Raw genomic sequence first — 23414 nt, forward strand, 5'->3', positions numbered from 1 at the left:
GACAATTAGAATTATTTCCTCGAGTTTTAAAATCAACACATATGGTTTGCCATACAAGCATGCGTTTAATATATGGTTTTAGTATGGGGCACATGGTTATTCAATTTACTCTTATTAATATTTCACATACCTTTATTAGACGTGACGCTTTCAGTTCGTTAAGTGTGATCAAGTAAAAGGCACTGAATGCATTTTTGCTTGAATTTGAGCCACCGTTCATACCAGGGTGGGAAATAGTCGAAGGATCGGCAATGGATGGGTCTTCATTTAGGAGAAAGTTAACAGCACGCTGTATGACATTTGAGTCTATCGTGGTTATATTGAGTTGTTCAGCATGAGCGAGTACTCTTAGCACAAATATTGTCAGCCTGAAATAACAAAATATACATCAAATCATAATACACACACCCTTGCTTACCAACTTCCAAAGAAGAAGAAGACATGTGCACTTGTATCTGAACAATCATATTTTTGTTAACTACCGTCAGCCTATTTGAAATACTTTAATTTTTGTTTTGATTTTTTTTTAAAGTGCGTTCAAAGTAACAAAACCAGTATATGCTATACAAATAAATTGAAATAAAGATATAAATCGTATTAAAGAACAAAAAATACTCAAACAAAGGGAACTGAAATACACGCGTTGCAGCTAAAATTCCACCTCACGCTTTAAAGTTGGGTCTATTAAATGTATCCGCAGAATGTAATTTACAAATGTTTATACATACATGTCTATGCAACAAGGCTTTTCAAAAATGAAATAGCAGAAATATCGCTATGAGTTCAATTTTTTTCGCCGATATATCGAACAGCTTAAGTCAAACAATTATAACCAACAGATATTTACCAAATATGAAGGTTGTTACCCATTAACTTTCTTCAGCGTATTACAAATATTTTTAAATTATTGACTGTTTGAAATCTTAATTTTCAATTAAACTACATAAACTACATACCAAGCATCACCAACTTTGTCAGCATTTCCAAAGTCACTAAAAGATCCATCCGTTCGCTGATATATCAACAAACGTTGATAACCTTGGTAAAAAATGTGTATTCTCGATGATAATGCATTGTACTGTCCCTGTGTAACCGACTATTGGGACCATATCAAATTCTTAAACCGCCAATATCAAATAATGATGTAATGTAAATGATGATAATGTACAACTATATTTATTGCAAAAATATTGTAACAGAAATTTGGAAGCAAGAATCTATTTTTGAAACGTGAAATCGAACAATAAAAATAACACAAACTATCGAGTGCAAATGTACATGATTTATTCTAGTCATGTATTCAAATCAACCAACTTAGATTTTCCCTTTCCTGAAACCAAAATAATACTAATAAAAGCGAACCTGTTTGTAAAATAGTCCGGATTTTATTTTGCAGATCAATATTGCCATCAAACCTCCCAGTTTCTTTCAGGTAGGCAGCCGCATAAACTGCAGGAGCAAAGAGGATAAGTGTCGCCTCTCCTGTACCAGTGGGCAGCTGTATTAGGTTGTCTATATTGGCAAGCGATGGACCGAATAGATCTCCTGTTGATGATACCATTACAAATCACTTATGTTGAAAACACACACAATAGTTTTCAACAAAAATAGTTATTTATACAATTATTTACATATTGCTTTTTTTTAAGTTATTTAGTATAAACCAAACATTTTATCAGTTAAAGGTTCTTTATTATAGTAATCCAGCTGCTTGCCTCTTGAAATATGTTCAGAAATGTGTATTTGTAAACTAAACGTATTGTTGACACTAGTAAAGCTAGTGAAATTTATGGATTATTTAAAGCAACTGAATTCGAAGAGAAACGTGTTGCAAACAAGTTAAAGCTGCTGGCGATATTATTCCAGCTTTCTTACTGCATCAATTGTATTACTTATTGACGCGTAACAACTGTTATTCTTGATGATATTCAGACATTTTCCACACAATAGCACAGTATTATTTAATATTTTGCCCTACCAATAACTGTTATCTGTATCTTCTCAGAACCGGACACAAGTCCAGCACTAGGGAACGATATATTTCGTGATTCCGTAACTGATCCAGATGTCTGTAGACTTACAAGAACAGGTTGATTCTTTTCTCTTTGTACGCCCTCTGCCTTAAAATATTAATTGGTTAAATAAACAAAATGCAATATGTTGAATATACAATTAATTATGGAAAACATTGTTGTTTCTTTGAGGAATTGTAACAATAATATCATAAGTGGAACCCCTCTAGACGATAATGACAACCCTGTTTTATGTTCATGTTTGTATACAGACATCGACTAAAACGTCACTCCAACGTTCTAAAAGTATATGTTCAGACCTCTAGATCGTCACGTTATCATTGAAACAAATATTGTTTTGTGGAATGCCTACAACCTTCACTGGAAGCTGACGAACCACTTCATCAAATATATTCACGGGTGGACCGATGTCTGCTCGAACGTTCACGTCAATTGTACCTATGGTCTTAGGTCGTATGAAGAAGTAGACTGTAGTCACACCACCTTGAGTCGTCTTAAAAAAAAAATAAAAAATAAAGGTACGATCATTATAAACGGTTATTGTATTTATTAATTGCATGTTTTGCTCTATCTTGGAGATATTAACGAAATAAATTATCAAACATAAGATACAATACCCAACCAGACAACAAGTGTTTGGTATTAAAGTGCGTGAATCTTTTTTACGAAAGCCACAAAACAGGAAGTATAAACGTTGACAACCTTCACACATTTGATGAAGTCCTTGACCTGAGCCGTTTCTATACCGGATCCATTGATAGAAACAATATCATAGTCCTCGGAAAACTTTAGGCGAACTGACGCCTGAAAGGAACGTCATAATAGCAAACATTAGCGTAGAACGACGACTTGTGTACGTCATGCTTCACTATCTATACTTTACAGCAATTGAAATTGGCATTTTTAGGACGCCGAATAATCAACGCAACGTTAAACACTGTATGATAAGTTTCACTGATTTGGGAATACTTGTGACAATGGTGAAAATACCACTAGTTTAAACTAATTCAATGCTTTAAAGAACAAAGCCCGTATCAGAAATATTTTTTAGATCACATAAATATTATGCTAATTATGTCAAGTAAGCAATCTTGTTATTTTCGAATCTTTTACATTTGCTTACATATTCTGTGGACCCGTTCCCACGATAGTTGAACACGTTCGCTTGGATTACCGCCAATTCTCCACGGATGACTGAATAGGGGAGTTGAAGATTCACGAAGAATGGCAAGAACACGGTCAGCTGAATAATATAAAGGATTGTGATGTTTAGTACTTTTAAGGTTTTTTTATGTGAAGAAAGCATCAACGTCCCAGCAGATTTGTCGTTCTGAGTAAAACGGACATACTGAGAATAATATTGTAAACGCAAGATGTATTGATCCTAAATAAAGCTTAATGGAGGATCACAGATGTGATTAGAATAACAATACAAATAATGAATTTAAAAAGAAGTAATGTGTATATGTTATGGGCACTATTTGCAATCCCATTTTCGTAAATGGAATCAGATTGTAGATATAATTTAAATGGTAAGATGATACTATGTTTATTGCGTAATTGCGTTTAAACGCAGATATCGTGTGGGTTGGCCACGTGAAAGAATTGGAACTCTCCTGATGTGATTTGAGGTGATCGTGTGCAAACATGGAAAATCATCATATATCTATTCTATCGCGTGCTGATTTCATTCATGTTCAGTAATAAACTCGTGTACATATTGCTTACATTTGAAGTGACTGGAGCTACACCCAATCCCGAGACAGGATGGATGGCGAAAGCGTTCGCTACGAAGTCTGTGATCGTGTCAGGGGCGATGGCTGGGAAGTTGGCTTGACCGTTTCTTTTAATCAATATGAAACAAAAACAGATATATCTTTTTAAATTGAAACTGAGTTTATAACATTGGCAAAATATATCTACACAAGTAATGGATGCACATTTTTACAAAACGTCATATGTTTGGACCTGTTTGTTTAATTGCTACATATGTGTTCGTTAGAAAAAAAATTAAATCGTCGTTTGGCAATAATAATTATGAAAGTGAATAATGTTTATTCATCTGTTAACCAAAATATTGTTATAAATTGCCGATTCGAATAATAATTGGAACGAAAGCACCACACAACAATACACAGGCATTACTGCATAAAATACTCAAACTGTTTTAAATGCACCTATTGCAAAAATTAGTGTTGTATCTTAATCGGTCAGAACCGACTGTATTTCGTTTTAGTTAAATACATCAATAATTTGTTAATGTATAAGTTATTATATTTTAAATCGGGCATGTTCTTCTACTATGATTCATAGAGTATTCATTCTATACTTGTTTGCTTTAAAACTATATTTTAAGTAAAATGAACCAACCACGAAATTTACAAACACTCCCAATCCAAGTCATATATGTACGTACACTGCTTTTTTAGATGACCAGAGCCATGTCTCCGGAAAGTCCGTCCTAACCTGACCTTGTGGTTCGACCGCGGCTGTATTCAACTGTGTCATGGCGGAAAATACGCCGATACGAGATCCTGCTGATTTGTCTTCATTAAAACCCTTTCTTTGGACTGAAATATATTAATGATGTATGTAGGGTGATGCCTGTCGACAGATTAATTCATGAGCATATAGTGTAGACTGTGGGATCAGCCTTAACGATCCGCACAGGCATTGGCAAACTGTCGTTCTCCGCCTTCAGCGTATTAGTGACAACACTTTCTTTATAGTGGAAATACAATGCAGCCTTGCAGAATCAGCGTCTTTAGTCAGTCCAGAGATACGACACTTGACGCATGTACATCAAGTTTTGCAAAGACACACTGAGTTTAAATGTATATGTAAAGAACATATGAAATAGAGGAAAGTGAAATTGAATAAAGAAACTATTGAACATGGACCAGTCGTATAAAACGAGTGATCAATTGGTATTTAATCGCAGATATAAGTAACGTCTAAACTTAAAATGACAAAATGTAGTGGAATGAAATAGAAATAGACCATTACCTGTTATCGGCTCAATGAGATGTTCATTATAGTGGGTTTTGTTAATTTACCAGGCTGACTTAAAATATATCGCTTTAATTAAATAATTCCAGTAACATAAATCAAAGACCTAGATAATACCGGTATTCTCTAGGTCTTTGCATAAATACACAAAATCAACGAATATTTCGCATAATATTTCGTAAAATAAAGTTAACCCATACAAAAACAGTGTTCGTGATAGCAATAGCTAAAATTTCAACGCTAGATGTGGTATGGTAGCATAGATTTTATTAGATACAATATGCTCGTTTTCTTGTGGCACAATATACAATATAAATATAGATAAAGAAGGATAAAAGTTGGGACATTGAGCTTCCATCGACATATCGAGAAAATCGAGATATGCGATGTCGAGATAACGAGAGTAGACTGTATTCCATTTCAATTTCCCGCAACGATATCATACGATACACGAACACTAACTTGGCACTACATGTATTGAATGTATTGTCCAGCAATAAAAAGCATTTTGCTTCTTGTTAACAGACCACATCTAGCGTTAACATTTTGGCTACTGCAATAAGGAACATTGCTTTTTTATGTGTTAAGTTTATTTTTCAAAATATTGTACGAAATATTCGTTGATCTTGAGAGTTTAAGGGCTTTTAAGTACTTTTTCACTTAATCGTTCATTGACTTTTGCTAGCACTTACCAGAAGAGAAGTCAAAACTGTACAAGTTTGCATCAGTCATTACCGTCAAACCAGCATTCTACAACATTGACAGTCGTTTTCATATAATATACAACTCATCAATAACATGGTATACATAATTAAATTATGATTACATATTATTGCGTTTACACCACGAATAAGTAATAATGTTGCATATATAAACAAATTATGTGGCATATAGTCGTATGGTATAGACATGCTCTATTTCAAATATGTTAATTGTGATATTATATAGCTTACACATTTCAAGTAAGTTAAAAATTTATTGCAACTGATTTTCATAAATAAGAGTATAACTCAGCGAAAACAAACATTTAACTAGCAGTCGGTATTCGGTTGTGTGTATTACAGACAGTTAACTAGCAGTCGGTATTCGGTATTGTGTATTACAAACAGTTAACTAGCAGTCGGTATTCGGTATTGTGTATACATACAGTTAACTAGCAGTCGGTATTCGATATTGTGTATAACAAACAGTTAACACGCAGTCGGTATTCGGTATTGTGTATTACAAACAGTTAACTAGCAATCGGTATTCGGTATTGTGTATTATAAACAGTTAACTAGCAGTCGGAGTTCTCTATTGTGTATAACTAGTTCTTTGATATACGCAAAGTGTTTGATACGAGCATTAAAAACAATTAAAGTTTTATATCATTATGTCTAATTCATATTTTTCCTATAAGTGGAACTGTTTTCATGTATGGTAAACAAGATGGAATAAATGGCATTTGGTGAAAGGAGTAAAAGGCGAATAGGCATTGTGGAATGTATTTTGAATTGTTTTATTTATCTTTTTTAATTGTTTTATTTACCTTAATTGAATATGTATGCGACTTAAACCACGTTTCTTGGAACGAAACAAACGGAATTTACATGCAAAAGGCGATTGCTGTATTGTTTGTACCGAGAAGATATCCGAGGCGTCGTCGGCACTAAACCACCACGGCCAGATTCGCCCCCATCCAAACAGTATAATCGGGAAATCTCCAAAGATCGCCATTTTGTCAGTAACCTAAAAACAGAACAAATAAATCTACATGCAGGGAAGTTGCTTAACTTCTCGCCTCTCGGTAAAATATGTCAGCTTATGTTTAACAATATACGCAGTTATACTGTCTGCACGTGATATAATCATGTGTATCAATAACATAAACTTTCGTTTATTCGTGAGTGCTATCAATGTCCTAAACATGATATAACTTACCTTCTGAGGTGTTATGTCGTTGCCTTGTCTGAACAGTATGACACTTTTGTCAACAGCGAGAACGTTCACCAATGACCCCGTATCGGCCGTAACTTTCAGAGTCACTGGCGCCTTCGGGGCAACGCTGGTTTGGTTGAATGCCACTGTCACCTAGTAACCGTTCGATAAACAGTTTGTGGTGTTTTAAAATCTCACATATTTGCTTACGTTTTTACTGGATTCAAAATGTTAACTATTTTGTTGTTACTTGTAACGATTTTTCAGCAATATACCGTCATCCGTCGGTCTAATCTTTCAAATATTAGCTGTTTGTTAACACATGCATATCACATTACTCTTTATTAAATTAATACATTTTTACGATCTCCCTTTCAACGTATTTACAACGCAATCTAATCGGATTACCTTATTTTCGAACAGGTCTTCGACAACAAAATTAAGACCATCTGCTACAATTTCACCATTCGTGTTTACAAAGTAGGCCACGAGTCTGCAAGAAGGCGCCATCTCTTTGGTGATAGTAACCTTGAACGACCCGCTAGAAAATTGCGCCGTTCCGTGAGCAACGATATTCTTACGTGCCGTGACCTAGAAATGAAACAAAACATCGAAAATGATCCCTGAACATCCGCACATACAAAATTGAAAAAAAAACAAAAAAACTTCGTGATGTTTCACAAAAATAAAATAAAAGCATATAAAATACACTAATTTATTAGCAACGATATTCGTATTGAGCATGGCCTCAACATTCAGGTAAAACATTAATTTAATTTTTCGAACAATATGTAATGAAGTATTATCAAAATAGTGAATACTTATGAATACTCCTACAGAAAATGGTCATTCAAGTTCACATAAAAATGTTTCATAAGCAACAATAGTGCTATGATTTTGGACCCTGTGAGAAAAAAGGGTTTTAAAAGTACTTTCTAATACATCGCCTAAATGGTTACTAAGCAAGCACATTCAGGCACGACATTCCCCGAAAATTTTATATTGGAAACGGTACCGAATTCGTTAAAAATATAGTTATTTTAAGTAATTAGAATTCTCAGTAGGAACTAGAACGACGTGATTGATTCATTAGTGTGAAGCTACTAAATAAACTTGCATTCATTAAACTAAAAAAACGTTCGTCGCCATTATTTCGAAGTACCAAATACATGTTCTTACCAAATAGTTCAGATCTGATGGTCTGGCATTGCTTTTAAACGTCACTGTAACTTGGTCGCCAATCTAAGAACCACATAACATCTAATCATAAGTAATAACGAAATGCTGACTATTAACAATAAACAAATCGCTATGTATTTACAATATACGTTCATTTAATTTCCGTATGTGCAATTTTTTGAATCCAAAAACACTGATGTCAATGTTTGCAATGCGCGTTCTGCTAAATAACCTTATTATACTAAATTTATTTAAGACATATATTATTTACTTTACTCTATGAATGGAAACTGCATGTTTTAATTAAAAACAAATGTTATAAACCGCTTTATTAAAAATAATCACGAATACCTTTAGATTTGAAGTTGAGCCCATTTCAATTTTCAGGAAAATATCATTTGGTGATCGGAAACGGCTCACGTCCTTAAAAGCTGTTTGGTCACCAAACTCTGCCTTTAAAAAAAATTCGGAAATTTAAAACCTGTTAAATACATGTAAATTAAAATATATCCTGTCGTTAACAGTATATTTCCTGTCTTGCAGTTTAAAACATTTAGTATGATGTGTTTTGTTCTTAATGTCAGTTGTTGGCTTCATCACTGACCAAACCATAATCAATGTATGTCTTTACTTAAAAAGACGACACAAGTTTATACGATGTTGAATTCTAGACAACGTACACACGACAAAAAACACACACTAAAACACAAACATATTTGTAAACGCATATCATTGCAAAGCTGCAACACATTTAATTACAGTTATTCTGTTCCAAGCATTAAGTAGGTGTATATTTGGTCTTATAATTAACCACGCCTTTATGGATATATGCGTAAAGTTACGAACTACAATCGTCGCATCTGTCATTACCTTTAATGCAAACGTTGCTGTATTGGCGGGTATCGATAGATCAAATTCAACAGTCCCGTCATTGCTTAACGGGTAGCTCATCACGGCAATCATTATTGTATCTCCCAAAAGGAACGGGGAAAGGACTTCATAGTTCGGTATCACTATTGAGTTTGGCGGCGCGGGTCCTTGGATTGGTTTATCGGTGAAAAAGTTCGTAGTGACCTTGACCTGGTCTTTTGGTGTAACGGGCGACCGGCCGTCTTGCTCGGTGACACGTATCTGTTACCAAACAAAACAGTAAATTTTTGTATGATTGATAGATGTAAAATAATTTGTAAAATATTCACCGGTAAAAAAGAACATGAAAAAAATAATATTTAGATGACATTTATTAATCGATCATGGCGACTATGGAACATAATGGTATTTAGACTAAATATACTTTATTTGACATGAGGGATAGATAATTAAAAATATTATAATTAAGATTATATTAATGCATCGTTTCACTGGTTAAAGAGACAAACATGGTAGTATTTTCATTATATTTTTGAATTCGGCCTTATGACGCGTTACATAACCAGTCTTAATAGAGACAATTAAACATGTTTGTATTTAGAGGATTTTAATTATCTTCAGGCGAGATAACATGCCCTTTCAAAACCGGAAAGTGTGGCCCTCTCATAACCGGTAAGTGAGTCCCTTTAATAACCGGAGAGTGAGGCCCTCTCATTACCGGAAAGTAAGGGAATCAATCACAATAGTATTCAGAGTATATGTATCTGATTTCGGCGAGTAAATGTATTGCATAGCTCGAGAGACAGAATAAGTTGTATAACCGAAAGTTACAAATAAATACCTTGACTGGATATGAGCCAAAGCCAGGCTTAAAGTTATCCGGCATATTTGGAAAGAACTCAATCCTATACGGGTTTGAATAGTATGTGATCTCCGCCTCGCCCTTGTGCATGAAGCCAGTTGCCGTCTCCGTCACTGCTGCAACCACTAGCAATGTGTTGAAATCTAGTCTTCGAGTCACCCTCTCGAGGACAGTCATTGGTATTCGGAACGTTGCTTGGCCATTAATCTGTGTCATAATAATTTACGGTGAATACTTGTCTTGGACTGAGTTGACCAAAAGGGGTTCCATATTAATATTTTACTAGTACTTGAGCGCACATCAGTGCATCACAGAATCGAGAACTTGAAAAGTACACGATGTTCAAAAGTGGTTCTTATGTTATGTGCGACTTGATCAGCGTCTAATGAGGAGCTTCCCAGTCCGCCATAAGGTCGGGAAAGGTTAAATGTTCACAGAGTAAATTAAACACAAATGTATTTAGAAGATCTTTATAATCTTTAGGCAAGAAACCATGCCCTCTCATAACCGGAAAGTAAGGCCCTCTTATAACCGGACAGTGAGGCCTCCTATGACCGGAAAGTAAGGCAATCCATCACAATAGTATTCAGAGGATATGTATCTGATATCGGCGAGTAAACGTATTGCATGGCTCGGAAAACATAATTAGTTGTATAACTGAAAGCATCACAAAAATATTTTCCTTTTCACTATACGATTTTAGTATCAAACTGATATTTCCTTTATTTAAAGTAAAGAACATTTCATGGTGTGCGTTATAACGACACACCAGTGTTTATTAAATAATTATTATTCAAACTATTTTTAACAAATAAGTACCTTTATTGGATTAAGAAATCGTTAAACACTTGACTTGTTTAATCTTCTAAAGAAGCAATAACCAATTAAGTTAAGTATTAATATAACAAGGACAGGTATACACGCCCGTTTTTAACAATTTAACCCAACAAATGGATGATATTGTGTTGGCTGGTTAACGAAATTGACATCCGTTCTGTTGAACAAACGTATCTGGAAAATCGGTAAAGATAAGGTGCTAATGGGCTAAAAGAGCTGAAATGGTGAATCTTGCAAACAAAATAACAACAGGTTAAAACTCTGAATTTCATGGCGCGATTTGACTGGTCATTAAACTTGGCCTTGGTTTTGTGACGAAAAACATTTCAATGAAGTTTTATGAAGAAAAAATGAAAGGTGTACGACCGGAAACGGCGAATTGTACATTATTCTAGAAATAAAGGGCAAAAACTTTGAAGAGCTTTTGCGAATACGCTGCCTATCGATCTTAGTCTTCATTTGATGTAAAACCAATTCTTATATAAAGTTAAGTGATGATTCCCTTAAAACTTGACGGCTTAGAGAAAGCCGCCCGCAATAATACCCCATCAAGAGACAGACTCATAAAAAAAGGTTAAAGAAGTCACCGGAAACTCTGTTTGCGCAGCCGAAGGGAGAAAGAATCCGCCGCCATAGCGCTCCTTGACTTGCAAAACCACGTTGCCCACCAACGGCTTGCCGAACGTGTATCTGTAAAAAGATTGCAAATTCTTCAGAAATTAACGCGTAGATGTTTTCATTTGATCCATATTTACGAAAAAACAAAAATCAATATTGAGGTCGGCTCGGGTTGGGTTTGCAACCAAGAAACGTCGTTTATGTCATTTCTTCGTAAATAAACCAACACCAGTGTATATTTAATCAGTGTGCATACTTTTCTACTTTTGCGTTTTGTTATTCTCACTCTGTTTACAGTTACATTAACTGAAAATAAAATATACTGAAGAGCAAAACACTAAATAAATCAAACAAAAATATATAGTACATTTTAAAGCAGAATTTGTATAATTAGAATCCACGTGGGACATCGTCTTGGGTGAAACTCAATAATGGGGTACCGTACCAAAACAGGTATTTAGTTTCGTAGTATTTACACGTACTTAGCTTCAACTTTTCCAGTCAGTTCGGTGTCGGATGTCTTCCCATACGAAGGTAGCGTCACAATAACTTCGAACTTCGGTAGAACTAAAATCATTGGAAATAACAAAGGCCTTGTTGGTATGTAAAATGAAATAAGTTACGGTTAGCAATGCAAAACTATATATTTCCGTGAATTGTTGTTTTCCTTGTAATGGTAAAAGCATTGTTCGATCGAATGATCGCATTTTAAATAAAATCTTGCATAGAGAAGGACATTTGAGATACAAGCATTAATCAATATTGAGTTGTGTATTGAGCTGTACCTTTTAGGCATTGCGAGAGGCTGTGATTGCAATCTGTTTTCAAGTTCTTAGAAAAAAATATATATACCTATTACTTACCATATTCCAGAACCTCAAAACTGTAGGACTCTGAGTTGGCGTCGACACCCTAAAACAAACCAAAGGGACTATATGAGCCTCGTTCTGGGAAAACGGGGCTCGATGCATGTGCGTAAAGTGTCGTCCCCCTGTGAAGTCCGCATAGACTGATCAGTGATGACACTTTCCGCTTATAAGGATTTTTCGTTTGCAGGAAGTCTCCTCTAAACGAAAAACCAGTAATTCAGAAAGTGTTGCACATGATTATCAATATAATTACTTCTTTAAAGGAAGCACATGCTATACCAATACATAAAGACACAAGCAACGTCGCCGTGGCGTAGTGGATATTGTGTCCGCCTAGCGAGCGGGTAGTCACGGGTTCGATCCTCACTGTGGGAGAGTTCTTTAGATCTCTCTCATAGACACTAAATACTGCTTCTAGTCCCAGGAAACTCCAGAGCGTTTGAAATAAGCCTTAGGCTTTCAACGCAATAGAGCTTAAATAAATAGGTTTACAAAAATTAAAACTCAAACAGAAATGCCCCTATGGCCTGAAAGAGTAATTTGTTTCCACTAACAATTCCAGACAAAATTATGATACGTGATGGGCTGAACGTTTTTTGTTAATTTTGTTTACGATTTCCCGACTTAATATGATAAGAATGTGCAATTCAGATATCTTCACAATCTATTTAACATTGTTTTTAGCTTTTTATTGTTAATAAAGAGTAAATGTATCGAATACGGTAAAATGAATCAAACAATATCGCAAACGTAAGAGTAAATAACGTGAGTATGATTTACTTTAGAAAAGTTATCGAAAACTCAACCAGGTTAAAAATGTCAAACAGGTTAAGGGCTGGCACTAAGAAATCGGATCGGTCGGGTTGGTGGTAACAAACACCTCGTTTGTGCAAAATAGACCGTTTTCTATCCATTATACCATTTCTTAAACGTTTACACACATGAGACGTGTTACTAATAAATACGTATTCACAAACCTACCGCATCTTGTACTTCGATCTTGTAATTGCCCAGTAGAGCCATATCGGACAAAGGGAGGCTGCCCTGTATCCCGTCAGGCGTCAAATTACTTTGTCCCATCATCTCAAAGATTTTATCGCTACGTGGATTCTATATGCATGTAAACCAAGTGAAATTTAGTATTTGGTTATAACTTAAGCAAGGCTTCAATAAAATAAATGTTGATACCAAATATAATATAATAATTATAATAATAATAATCTCTTTATTTTCCGAAGGTAACTCATTAAGACAACACATTGATACAAAGTCATGCAAACAGTTTAACAATGGCAATCTTATTTTCAATGAGGCCTTCAAACAACTACTGTATGTATAATGCATTTCTGCATTATAATGCAAACATGCAGACTTTGAAGGACATAAGATTACTGTAACAGTGTAATAGAAATGATATATAAAGCAAGTTTATTACATGACTTCTCTTTTATTATTAATTTCTCTTTCAATATTGAAATGGTCTCTAGGAAAAATTATTTATTAACAGAAAGTATTTAAGAATATAAATTTATTGTTGATTACATTTTCCCATATGCACACACTCTAACGCACACATGCACAAATACGCACACGTACACACACATATACACACACACACACACACAAACAATTACCATATCTTAATTAACTCGACCAATAATAATAACAAGAAGTTAACAAGAACAGACGCGTACATTATTGTACAAAGTAAGAGTTTAAAAACTTGAAATACATTATTCTTGAAATAGTTTACGATTGACAAAAAAGTGGCTGATATTATAATTACAGAAATCAATATTCATGACCAGTGTTCACAATAGGATATGCAATTACACAACTGTAATGAAGAATAGCCTGCACCTCCTTGCGATATAAATAGTTTGAAAAAGCAATATGAATATATTTGTTTGCAGAAATTAAATCTACAGTAATCATTACGACTTATGTAGTATTTGACTTTTGAATAAGAGGAAAACACAAAAATGTTACTACGCGTGAAACTCATTTTGCGCCTCAATAAGGAAATATTTCTTAAGCCTGTTTGAAAGTAGTGAGAGTGAGAGATTGTCGAATACGTACCGGTATGTGGTTCCATATTTCCATTACAGAGTATCTAAACGACTTTTTTTTAAGGTTTGAGTGAGGTGTTTTGTGCGTCAAATCATTGTTTGATATCGATCTTAAATTGTAATTATTGTTTTTCACCAGTTTTATCAGGTCGTCAATATATGTGGGCATTAAATTATGAAGAGATTTGTAAATAGTTATATCTGTGAAATATTTGCATCTGTTTTCAAAAGATAGCCATTGAAATGTTTGTGATAAATAATAATCATTGATATTTAAATCATTACGTAATATTTCTCTTTTTTGAAGTTTTGATATTCTGTTTATGTCTCTAGTATTTGCATTTTGCCATGTGACACATCCATAATCAATAATTGGTGTTACATACGCATTATAGAACATAATTTTCATCTCAGGTGTTGTATTGTATACGCCTGAACAGTGATAATTTCGAAACAAGTTCTTAACAAGTTTAATAAACATGGACCTTCCAATTTAAATGTTCATCAATATGGATACCTAGACTTTTTTGGGGTTGCAACATGTTTTATTTTTTAAGTTACTTACAAACAAATTAAGATCTTCTGAATGTTTAAGTTTTTTGCGTGATCCTATAGTCATGCAAGTAGTTTTATCTGGGTTGATAGCCATATTATCTATCATACACCAATTGTGTGTCCTTAGTAAGTCGTCTTGAAGTGTGCAATTTATCATAGTTATATTATTCCCTTTACAGTGGATTGTTACATCATCAGCATACATGTCAAATTCTGATGATGATTTTAAGGGTAGATCATTCACGTAAACAAAAAATAACAAAGGTCCTCAAATGGAGCCTGGCGGTACACCGGAACTTATCATGCAGGTGTCTAATGTTACTCCATCTGCCCGAATTAGTTGCAAACGGTTTTGTAGATATGATTTACAAAAACTTCAAAGACGAATCCAAAAAATGATATAGTTTCAACTTGTGCAGAAGAATGGTGTGTTCTACTAAGTCAAATGCTTTATTGAAGTCCACAAAAAAAGTTCCTATCAAATAACCATCGTCCATACAATTTTACCATGAGTGGTTTTGTTTATAACCCGATTGGTGTTCATTAAGTATACAGGTTTCTTTTTAATATTTATTTAATTGAATGGCTATATCAAAGTTGTGTGATTTGTGTGTTTCAAATATTATTTAATTTTCTTATGCAATATAATTTAATATAAAACATGTCATCTCACATATTTTAAATATAACACCACGTTGGACGTGTTTTTCCATATAAGACGCTATTTTTTACAACAATGTCTATATATATATGCAAAATAATTTAATATAAATCATGTGACTCCAGGGGAGATTTGACATTAGAGGCATAGTTTAATCATTTGTTGTATATTTTGAGATTATCTGATATAACAAAAAAGATGGGCCTTGTGGTTTAACGAAGCAGATTGTAAAATGTATTTGGTGATATAACTCTATATAAATACATATATAAATCTGATGAACTCGGGGTGTGGCCAGTTTTGACCCCAAGGGTACTATTTTTAACAAACTGTGTAGAGGACCACACAACCTCTGGACATTGCGGTATCAAAAAGTTTTTCATCTCCCTTATCTACAGAAAACATGTTACCCCCAGTAACCTCTAGGGTGAGCCAATTTTGACCGCATTATGTTTTATTAAAATCTGCCTAAAGGTTAAGGAGGAAAATTTTGTTTTAATGAAATGTTTAACGTTAACTGGAAACGCAAGACGCACGAAGGAAAAACGGCGGTCACAAAGCTCCTTTTGAGCACGTTGTACACAGTTGAGCTAAAACGCCTGGTAATTTTTTTTATTTATGTTGTAAATACTTACTGTTATTTCTATATTCAGTGTAACGTTTGCAGGTTTTAAAGAACTGTTGACAGCGAACACCCGGAACCGCACTGTAATGCATAAAACACATTTATAAGTACAGAATATAACTAATTTGGATACAGTACACTTGTTTGTGCGAAAATTATTTCATATGGGCATCTTACCAATAAACATTAGTTAAATTAGTTAAACAATGACTATCTTCAATATCCAATATACACGTTATTTTGAACCAAACATTTTCGAAAATAAAAGCTTAACAATTACTTTCATAAGAAAAAACGATTTAAAAAAAAGAGAACAATACTGACTTTCATACGAACTGATGACGATAGCACAAATAAAATTTAATGGACTAAGTGTACCTTCTTATAATCACTGAGTGTATTTTAAAGTTAATGATATCCTTCTGCGCGATGGGCTGACTTATGTGAAGACCCGTAGTGTTTCTTTACCATATAAACTTACTAGACTGACGAAAGCTTGGACGAATAATGAATTATTCGTACCAAAAAAGGCTCAGTCAAACTAAAGATTATATGTAACCTGTGTCCCCTGGCTTGTACGCCGCCTTGTCCGTCTGTACGAAGATAGCCAGTGATCTGGGATCACCGTATATGCTCGTCTCGTTCTTGAACTTTATTGGACCTTTGCCCGACACCCTCAGTGTGTAACTTCCCCACGTAATATTAACTGGAGCCTGTCGTGGGAAAATATAGCATCTTTATTTTAGGGACTTCTTGAGACTGGAAAACTTTTATCATACAATTGAGGTTTTGTACGCGTACATATCTCACGTACGCCGGGATAAGTAATTACCTGCGCATATAGAAGTTTCCAAGAGCGCTTGTACAAATCTTCACGTGCATACGTATACGTTTGTAAGTACGCTTGTTCAAGTATTAACGAGCGCATGTATATGTATTGAAATGCGCTTGTTCAAGGATTAACATGCGCACGTATAAGTATTCAAGTGCGCTTGCTCAAGTATTAACGTGCGCTCGCATTAGTATTCAAGTGCGCTTGTTCAAGTATCTACGTACGCACGTATAAGTATTCAAGTGCGCTTTTTCAAGGATTAACATGCGCACGTACAAGTATTCTTATGCGCTTTTTCAAATATTAAAGAGCGTATGTATCAGTCTTCTTGGCGTTGCAGGAAGCTGTTCACGCCACAGTCCGTAAATACTTAAAAACAAAACCCAAAACCCGCATGTATATCGGTTACGAACATAAACAATTGATGTAGAGATGTTATGCATGTCTTCATTTTAATAGAATGGGAGTGCGTTTCACTAACATAGCGTATATTTACGCAACTTTAGGTTTACGCACAGAATTTACGCCGAACGTTAATTAATGCGTACGCCGTTTCACTAAAATGTGCGCAAAATTTACGCTGCGTGTAAGTGTTGTTTAGCCTGTCAGGTGCGCGCGGACGCGTAAGAAAGTAATCGTCTGCAACAGTATCTACTGTAAAGCGAGATTATACGATTTTTTTTGCATGTGTTAAATTCTAATATATTGATAAAATATGTTACAATAACACAAAATAGCCAAAAAAAATTATACATTGAAGACGAATTTCATAACATGCAGCAAAGACAAATTAGCGCCCCGAGCCGATTGTGACGAATGTATTTCGTACATATTTTCCTACAATAACCGAAGCATTCGTCTTTTTAGTTAGTGTTCGTGTGTCGTATGAATAGATATCGTTGCAGGAATTTAAAATAAACCGTTAAACTAAATTTAGATTCACATTGTACATGCATGATTTGGGAGGCGGAAAACTACAACGGGCGAGGCATGGTATGGTATTGCGCAAGGGGGGGTTAGAGGGTTAGGGTTAGGGTTAGTGTTAGGGGTCGGGTTAGGGTTTGGGTTACCCTAAACCCAACCCTAACCCTAACCCGACCCCTAACCCTGACCCTTACCCTAACCCTTTTTTGGGGTTATCACCCCTTACCATGCCTCGCCCGTTGTAGTTTTCCGCCTCCCTGCATGATTTACATGCTGGCGAATTCGACTGCACAGCCTTTTTCGATTTCAGAATTAAATATCTGGTTTATTTAGCATTTTTCGACATATGTTCTTCTTACTTTTTATTTTATTTTATATAAAAATATATGTTTAATAAGTTTTTTTACACATTTTATATTAATTAATAAATATTTGACAAGATCGTATATACTCGCTGTAATCAATCGTTACAATGGACGTGAAAACGAAGAAAAAGAAAACGAAATGGTCAAAAAAACGAGTTTGAAACGCACGTTTCCGAGTATGAAAACAAGTTTGACGTGCTCGATGGTGATGTTTCCCTCACTGGTTCGGACAAACGAAAAGCCTGGGAAAGCGTTATGGAATGGACGCGTAAGTGGTTGAACATGCAAAGTCTCAGATTAATCATATCAACACAAAAATTCAAGAAACAAAAGAAAATTCAGACAATAGTTTAGATATAAACTTTTTAGTAACTGATGATCGATCATTTTTTCTTAAGCCCCTTTTTGTAGTGTCATTGCTAAATTTAAGTTACAGTGTTAAATCTGAAAACATGTATTTATTCTTTAACGTTTGTATTTTTTCATTTTTGGAGCTTATAACTGGTACTGGTGGTAAAAGTATAACATGTGATGAATTTTTGCTAGACTGAAATTGCATTTTTTAGTGAACATATATTTGCAACTAAAAAATCTGCGTATCAATACAATTCTGTATACTGCAATTTTGAACCATCATCATGAAAACAAGCAATCAAGTTTGATCATAATAGGGATATAAAAATACTTGCGTAAAATAAATTAAATGTATAGATTTATGGTATCATAAAATGCTAGATTTGTATCGATCAGTATCACTAGTAAAGAGTTTTCAATATTCATGTACATGCAAAGACAGTTCAATTTGCAAAATATGCAGATTCCGGATGCACGTTTTTTTTTTATTTGAATGTTGAAATTTATTTATATTTTCATTCAATGTAAACGAAACGAAAATTCATTCAATGTAACATAAAAAAAATATATTTGAAGATTGTAATGTATTGCTACTGTTTAGGGCTTTGTTTTATAACTGATCCAATGCACCTTTTACACTAAATTTCGATCGCTGATAAAAAATAACACTATCGCATCCACACCACTTATAATTATAATAAAAATGTTTTATAATTTTTAAAATATCATTTATTAACGTCTTACTTTAAGAAAGAAAACGGGTATTTATAGTTTTGTTTGTGATAATATGTAAATGGCCGCTATCGAGAGGTGTGACGGCCAATCTATTTTTAGTAACGGAAAACCCCTCTTGTGACGTCACGCAAAAACCTCCTATATAATACCCTCCGGCGACAGACGATACCTTTCAACGATTTCCATTTCGCTTATACCTCAGTCACAAATAGACACCGATCACCGTCCGATCAGCGGCCGACGTATTTTTCCGCTCATCGTGCTGGCGACAGGCCGATGATCGCACGGAAACCGGGCCAATTTGTAGCATCGGGCGGCGTCCGGATTAATTTTAAGTCTCAATTAAAATTTTACCCGACGTCGGGTCCGGGAAGGAATCGAGTTGAGATCGAAACAAGATCGGACGATGTCGGGCGCACGCAGGGCGCTAACAGTTCGTTGATCGTCCGATATTTTTTTGATCTCAACTCGATTCCTTCCCGGGCCCGATGTCGGGTAAAACAAACTGTCATCCAAGACAGATCGGTGTTACGCCAATTTTTCTGATTTACGCGAAGTACATATCTGGCGTAAATTTACGACAGAATTTACGCACTACGTTAATTTACGCTGTTTAGTGAAACGCGTTTTTGAGAACAAGATTTGCGTACGCAAATATTAACGGAAATTATTTGCGTACGCAGCTTAGTGAAACGCACTCTTAACGACTAAGTAAGTTATTGGATCTGTTAATAGTTCAAGTTGGATTGACTTAGTTGGCCGTGGGTATGACCTAATCTAATAAGTCTTGCGATCGACTAAGTTAGTAGTTGAAACATCATTTGTAATACCTCATAGGAAGCATGTGTTCAATGAAGTTTTCCGAAATTTAATGTATTTCGTAATAAAAAAATAGTTTCCGATGATACTAATAAATATCATAGATGCCCATTATAACAAATACCAGCGACAAACCTCGCCTTTTATTTATTTTTAGCCTTACCTGATTTATTTCTTATCTCCCTTGTATAAGTGTGCACTTAAAAGTTACATGGCGATTGTGTACTCTTGGAGACGTGTACGTTCGCACTTTAAAAACAATGCACGTGCGACCGTGAATAATCATTCATCGGACTCACCTTTTATGCCGTCGTAACCGCCGTCAAAATGCATTTAAACATTAATGAATTTTCCAATGATATAATTCAAATGAAAGTTTACCATAAATCATGGTGTATGCTATATGGTCGCTTACTTTATATTAGCGTGTGGTTCTTTTCAAAATACACCCTCATTCACAATACCGGGGTAGAATGTTTTCTTGAAGCAAACAGTGTTATATGCCCCATGTTTTAAATATCCAAGAAATACCCCATTAGGCTTATGTTATAGGCTCATAAAAGCAAGAATTGACACGGCGGTGCCGGATCGTCCCGGTTTCCTTCGGATCCAATTTTCGTGACGACCCGTCGCCTTTTGGGGATTTTTTAACGTCGACGGCCCTCCAGAGACAATCATCCCGGTGACAACACAGGTATCCACACGGATAAACCCGACAGAAGCACGCAATCAACGCGGCACGCACATGGATTGTCCCGTCAAAGTAACGTTCTATTACGGACCAACACGGCAGAGACACGGATAGACCCGGATAAACGCGGTCCAACACGGCATATACATGACCATCACTGACCTTCACGACAACGACACGGTCAAACATGTCAACAATAGAGACAATCACAATTTTTCCCAGATCGACATTAACTTGTATAGAAGCAGGTCGATTTTCGATGATCCCATCATTCTGCAATCGGATCTCGAATACCCAATGCTTTCTGTTTTTGCACATTGAAACGAATAAAGTTTTATTCTTATATGACACTTTATTACATAGCTTTTTCAACTGACTACTATTACACAGCTCAGAATCGTGCAATATTATTTTCACATGCTTTTTACTTCTTTAGCTTTACAAAATATGGCACCTAATAAAATTGTTAATAATTATAACTCCACTACATGCTATTACATGCCCATAGAATATCTCGTTAAAGGGACCTTTTCACAGATTTTGGCATGTGTTGACGTTTGTCATTGAATGGTTTATATTGATAATTGTAAACATTGGATTTAAAAAGCTCCAGTAAAAAACAATAATAAGATAAAAGAAGAAAAAAGTAACCCTCAACTGGACTCGAACGATTGACCCCTGGAGTAAAAGTCTAACGCGTAGACCACTCGGCCATTCGTGCTCATACAATAAGTTATGTATTTTATACTTTATATAAGCAATTTCTCGTAGTGTCACAAAATATAACGACACCATCAGAACTCTCCAAATTATTCAATCGTTTCGCGCTGCAACGCTTTATAATTTTCAGGTTTTTCAATCGTCTAAAGATGCCTATAATAGCTATTTCAGAGCATGGTAAATTTTCAGTATTACTGTTTCCTCACAAATATCATAACTACAACGAAAATGTGCGAATCTGAAACAATGCTTTTTATTTTTGTCAAGTAACCATAGCGTGATAAGGTCCCTTTAAATCACAGTGATCGTATTATGTCGTCCTGACAGGACACTGATCCGTCGAGGGTTATTTTCGGCATCTGTGGTTGAGTTGGATGAGAGCCACAACAACAGATCTATGCGCGGGTTGTCGTTTTGCTGTGATCCTGACATCATGTTTTGATTGTGGTCCTCTAGGTCAACAACACCGAAATGCTTATTTCATTCTAAAACATGTGCAAACGTATGCAAGACAGATCAATGTCCGTAACATTTTCATTTATCGTTTTCATTCATCTGGCGTTTTAGGACAGGAAATGAGTTTCTAAGCAAGTTCTACAAATATCGAACCCCAGACGTATGATCTTGGAGATGATGTTGAGTGCGACTCGTAAGCCATACATTAGAGAGTAGTAAATGTCCCATATTTCTATATTCCGCTAAGTTATTGCCAACTTAATGCCTGCTGTCAATGGCGTCCTGTAGTTTGACTTGTTCTGTTTGAATCTGTGCTCCATGTGTACAATGATCGCTGTGTATAACTCAACGCCAATGCGACGGATATTTTAGAAACCTTTCGCGTCTTCTTTTTTTAGTTCGTTCATAAGCGGTGCGTATTCACCCGGATCTGGTCTTCTTGCCATTTTTTACCCATAATGGTTCTCCTTTTAATTATATTTCAAACCATACACCGTTTCATATCAAAACCCCTTATTTAACAATAAACTCAAACTTATGCATACACTTAATCGTATACTTCGGATTAATTAAAAATAATTCAACGTTTGTATGTTGGCATTTATTGGAATTTAAATCAATCTGTAAGAACACCTTCACCTATATAAAGCTCAAAACTTCTATTAATGCACAATAAACCTTACCTATCAGAGATAATGGTATTGTTAATAATATCAGTTTATAACAAAACATCATAACATGTATTACAAATAACAAAAGAGAAGGCACATATTGCAACAATAATTATAATGTACATGTAATGATGTATTTTTGAGTTACGTTTAAAAACATTTCTATAGCAATGACAGCATCATTGAAATGTATTTATGTAAACTAGGTCACTTCTTCCCACAACCACCATTTTGTTACCCCTAGGGGTTATCGCGACGTCGAGAGGAGCTAAAGGCGACGTCGAAATCATCCGGATACGTTCCCCTTCCCCGCTCAACTGCAGAATTCCCTATCCGCCGTATGAGGCTACGTACACGTGACTTTCTCTATCCACGCACATTCCGCGAAAGTCGCCAAAGCCCGGGTATGAGCTTCTGAAAAAAATACGACCTCGTATGTTGTAGCACTTTAAGGCTTCGAAATCCGTTGCTATGTACAGTTTACCTGTAATCTCGTCATACGCTAGGCCCTGAACGTTCTTGTTGTTAGCTGTTATATCAATGACTACTTTATGAGACAACTGTTGTTCCGATTGCGCAATTTGGACACGCCCCTTTTCTTCTTGCTCTTCTCGTTGCTGAATTGTTAAATATTCCCCTGCAAAGTTAGTCATGGCAAAACAGCTGATTCCGGTACTTATGGCCCTGTAGTCCTCCAGAGATTTGTATGAGGACTTCAGCACGTGGATTTCCTGGATCTCAGG

General features: G+C 35.3%; 1 protein-coding gene across 1 annotated transcript in view; it reads right to left on the bottom strand.

The window, feature by feature from the left end:
• LOC127878455 (CD109 antigen-like) overlaps positions 1 to 23414 on the bottom strand; it is a 34413-nt gene that overhangs the window by 5340 nt on the left and 5659 nt on the right. Inside the window, exons 4-26 of the mRNA XM_052424981.1 lie at positions 16664 to 16817; positions 16115 to 16185; positions 13176 to 13304; positions 12189 to 12237; positions 11808 to 11892; positions 11295 to 11397; positions 9850 to 10077; positions 9009 to 9269; positions 8490 to 8591; positions 8139 to 8201; positions 7368 to 7550; positions 6963 to 7112; positions 6663 to 6770; positions 5735 to 5792; positions 4450 to 4603; positions 3762 to 3876; positions 3157 to 3276; positions 2736 to 2837; positions 2389 to 2526; positions 1979 to 2120; positions 1363 to 1545; positions 957 to 1038; positions 131 to 368 (exon numbers count right to left, since the gene is read on the bottom strand). Coding sequence (XP_052280941.1) covers positions 131 to 368; positions 957 to 1038; positions 1363 to 1545; positions 1979 to 2120; positions 2389 to 2526; positions 2736 to 2837; positions 3157 to 3276; positions 3762 to 3876; positions 4450 to 4603; positions 5735 to 5792; positions 6663 to 6770; positions 6963 to 7112; positions 7368 to 7550; positions 8139 to 8201; positions 8490 to 8591; positions 9009 to 9269; positions 9850 to 10077; positions 11295 to 11397; positions 11808 to 11892; positions 12189 to 12237; positions 13176 to 13304; positions 16115 to 16185; positions 16664 to 16817 — 3018 coding nt within the window. The remainder of the gene's footprint in view (positions 1 to 130; positions 369 to 956; positions 1039 to 1362; positions 1546 to 1978; positions 2121 to 2388; positions 2527 to 2735; positions 2838 to 3156; positions 3277 to 3761; positions 3877 to 4449; positions 4604 to 5734; positions 5793 to 6662; positions 6771 to 6962; positions 7113 to 7367; positions 7551 to 8138; positions 8202 to 8489; positions 8592 to 9008; positions 9270 to 9849; positions 10078 to 11294; positions 11398 to 11807; positions 11893 to 12188; positions 12238 to 13175; positions 13305 to 16114; positions 16186 to 16663; positions 16818 to 23414) is intronic.

Source organism: Dreissena polymorpha, chromosome 4 (assembly GCF_020536995.1).
Source record: "Dreissena polymorpha isolate Duluth1 chromosome 4, UMN_Dpol_1.0, whole genome shotgun sequence".
NCBI classification, from domain to species: domain Eukaryota; kingdom Metazoa; phylum Mollusca; class Bivalvia; order Myida; family Dreissenidae; genus Dreissena; species Dreissena polymorpha.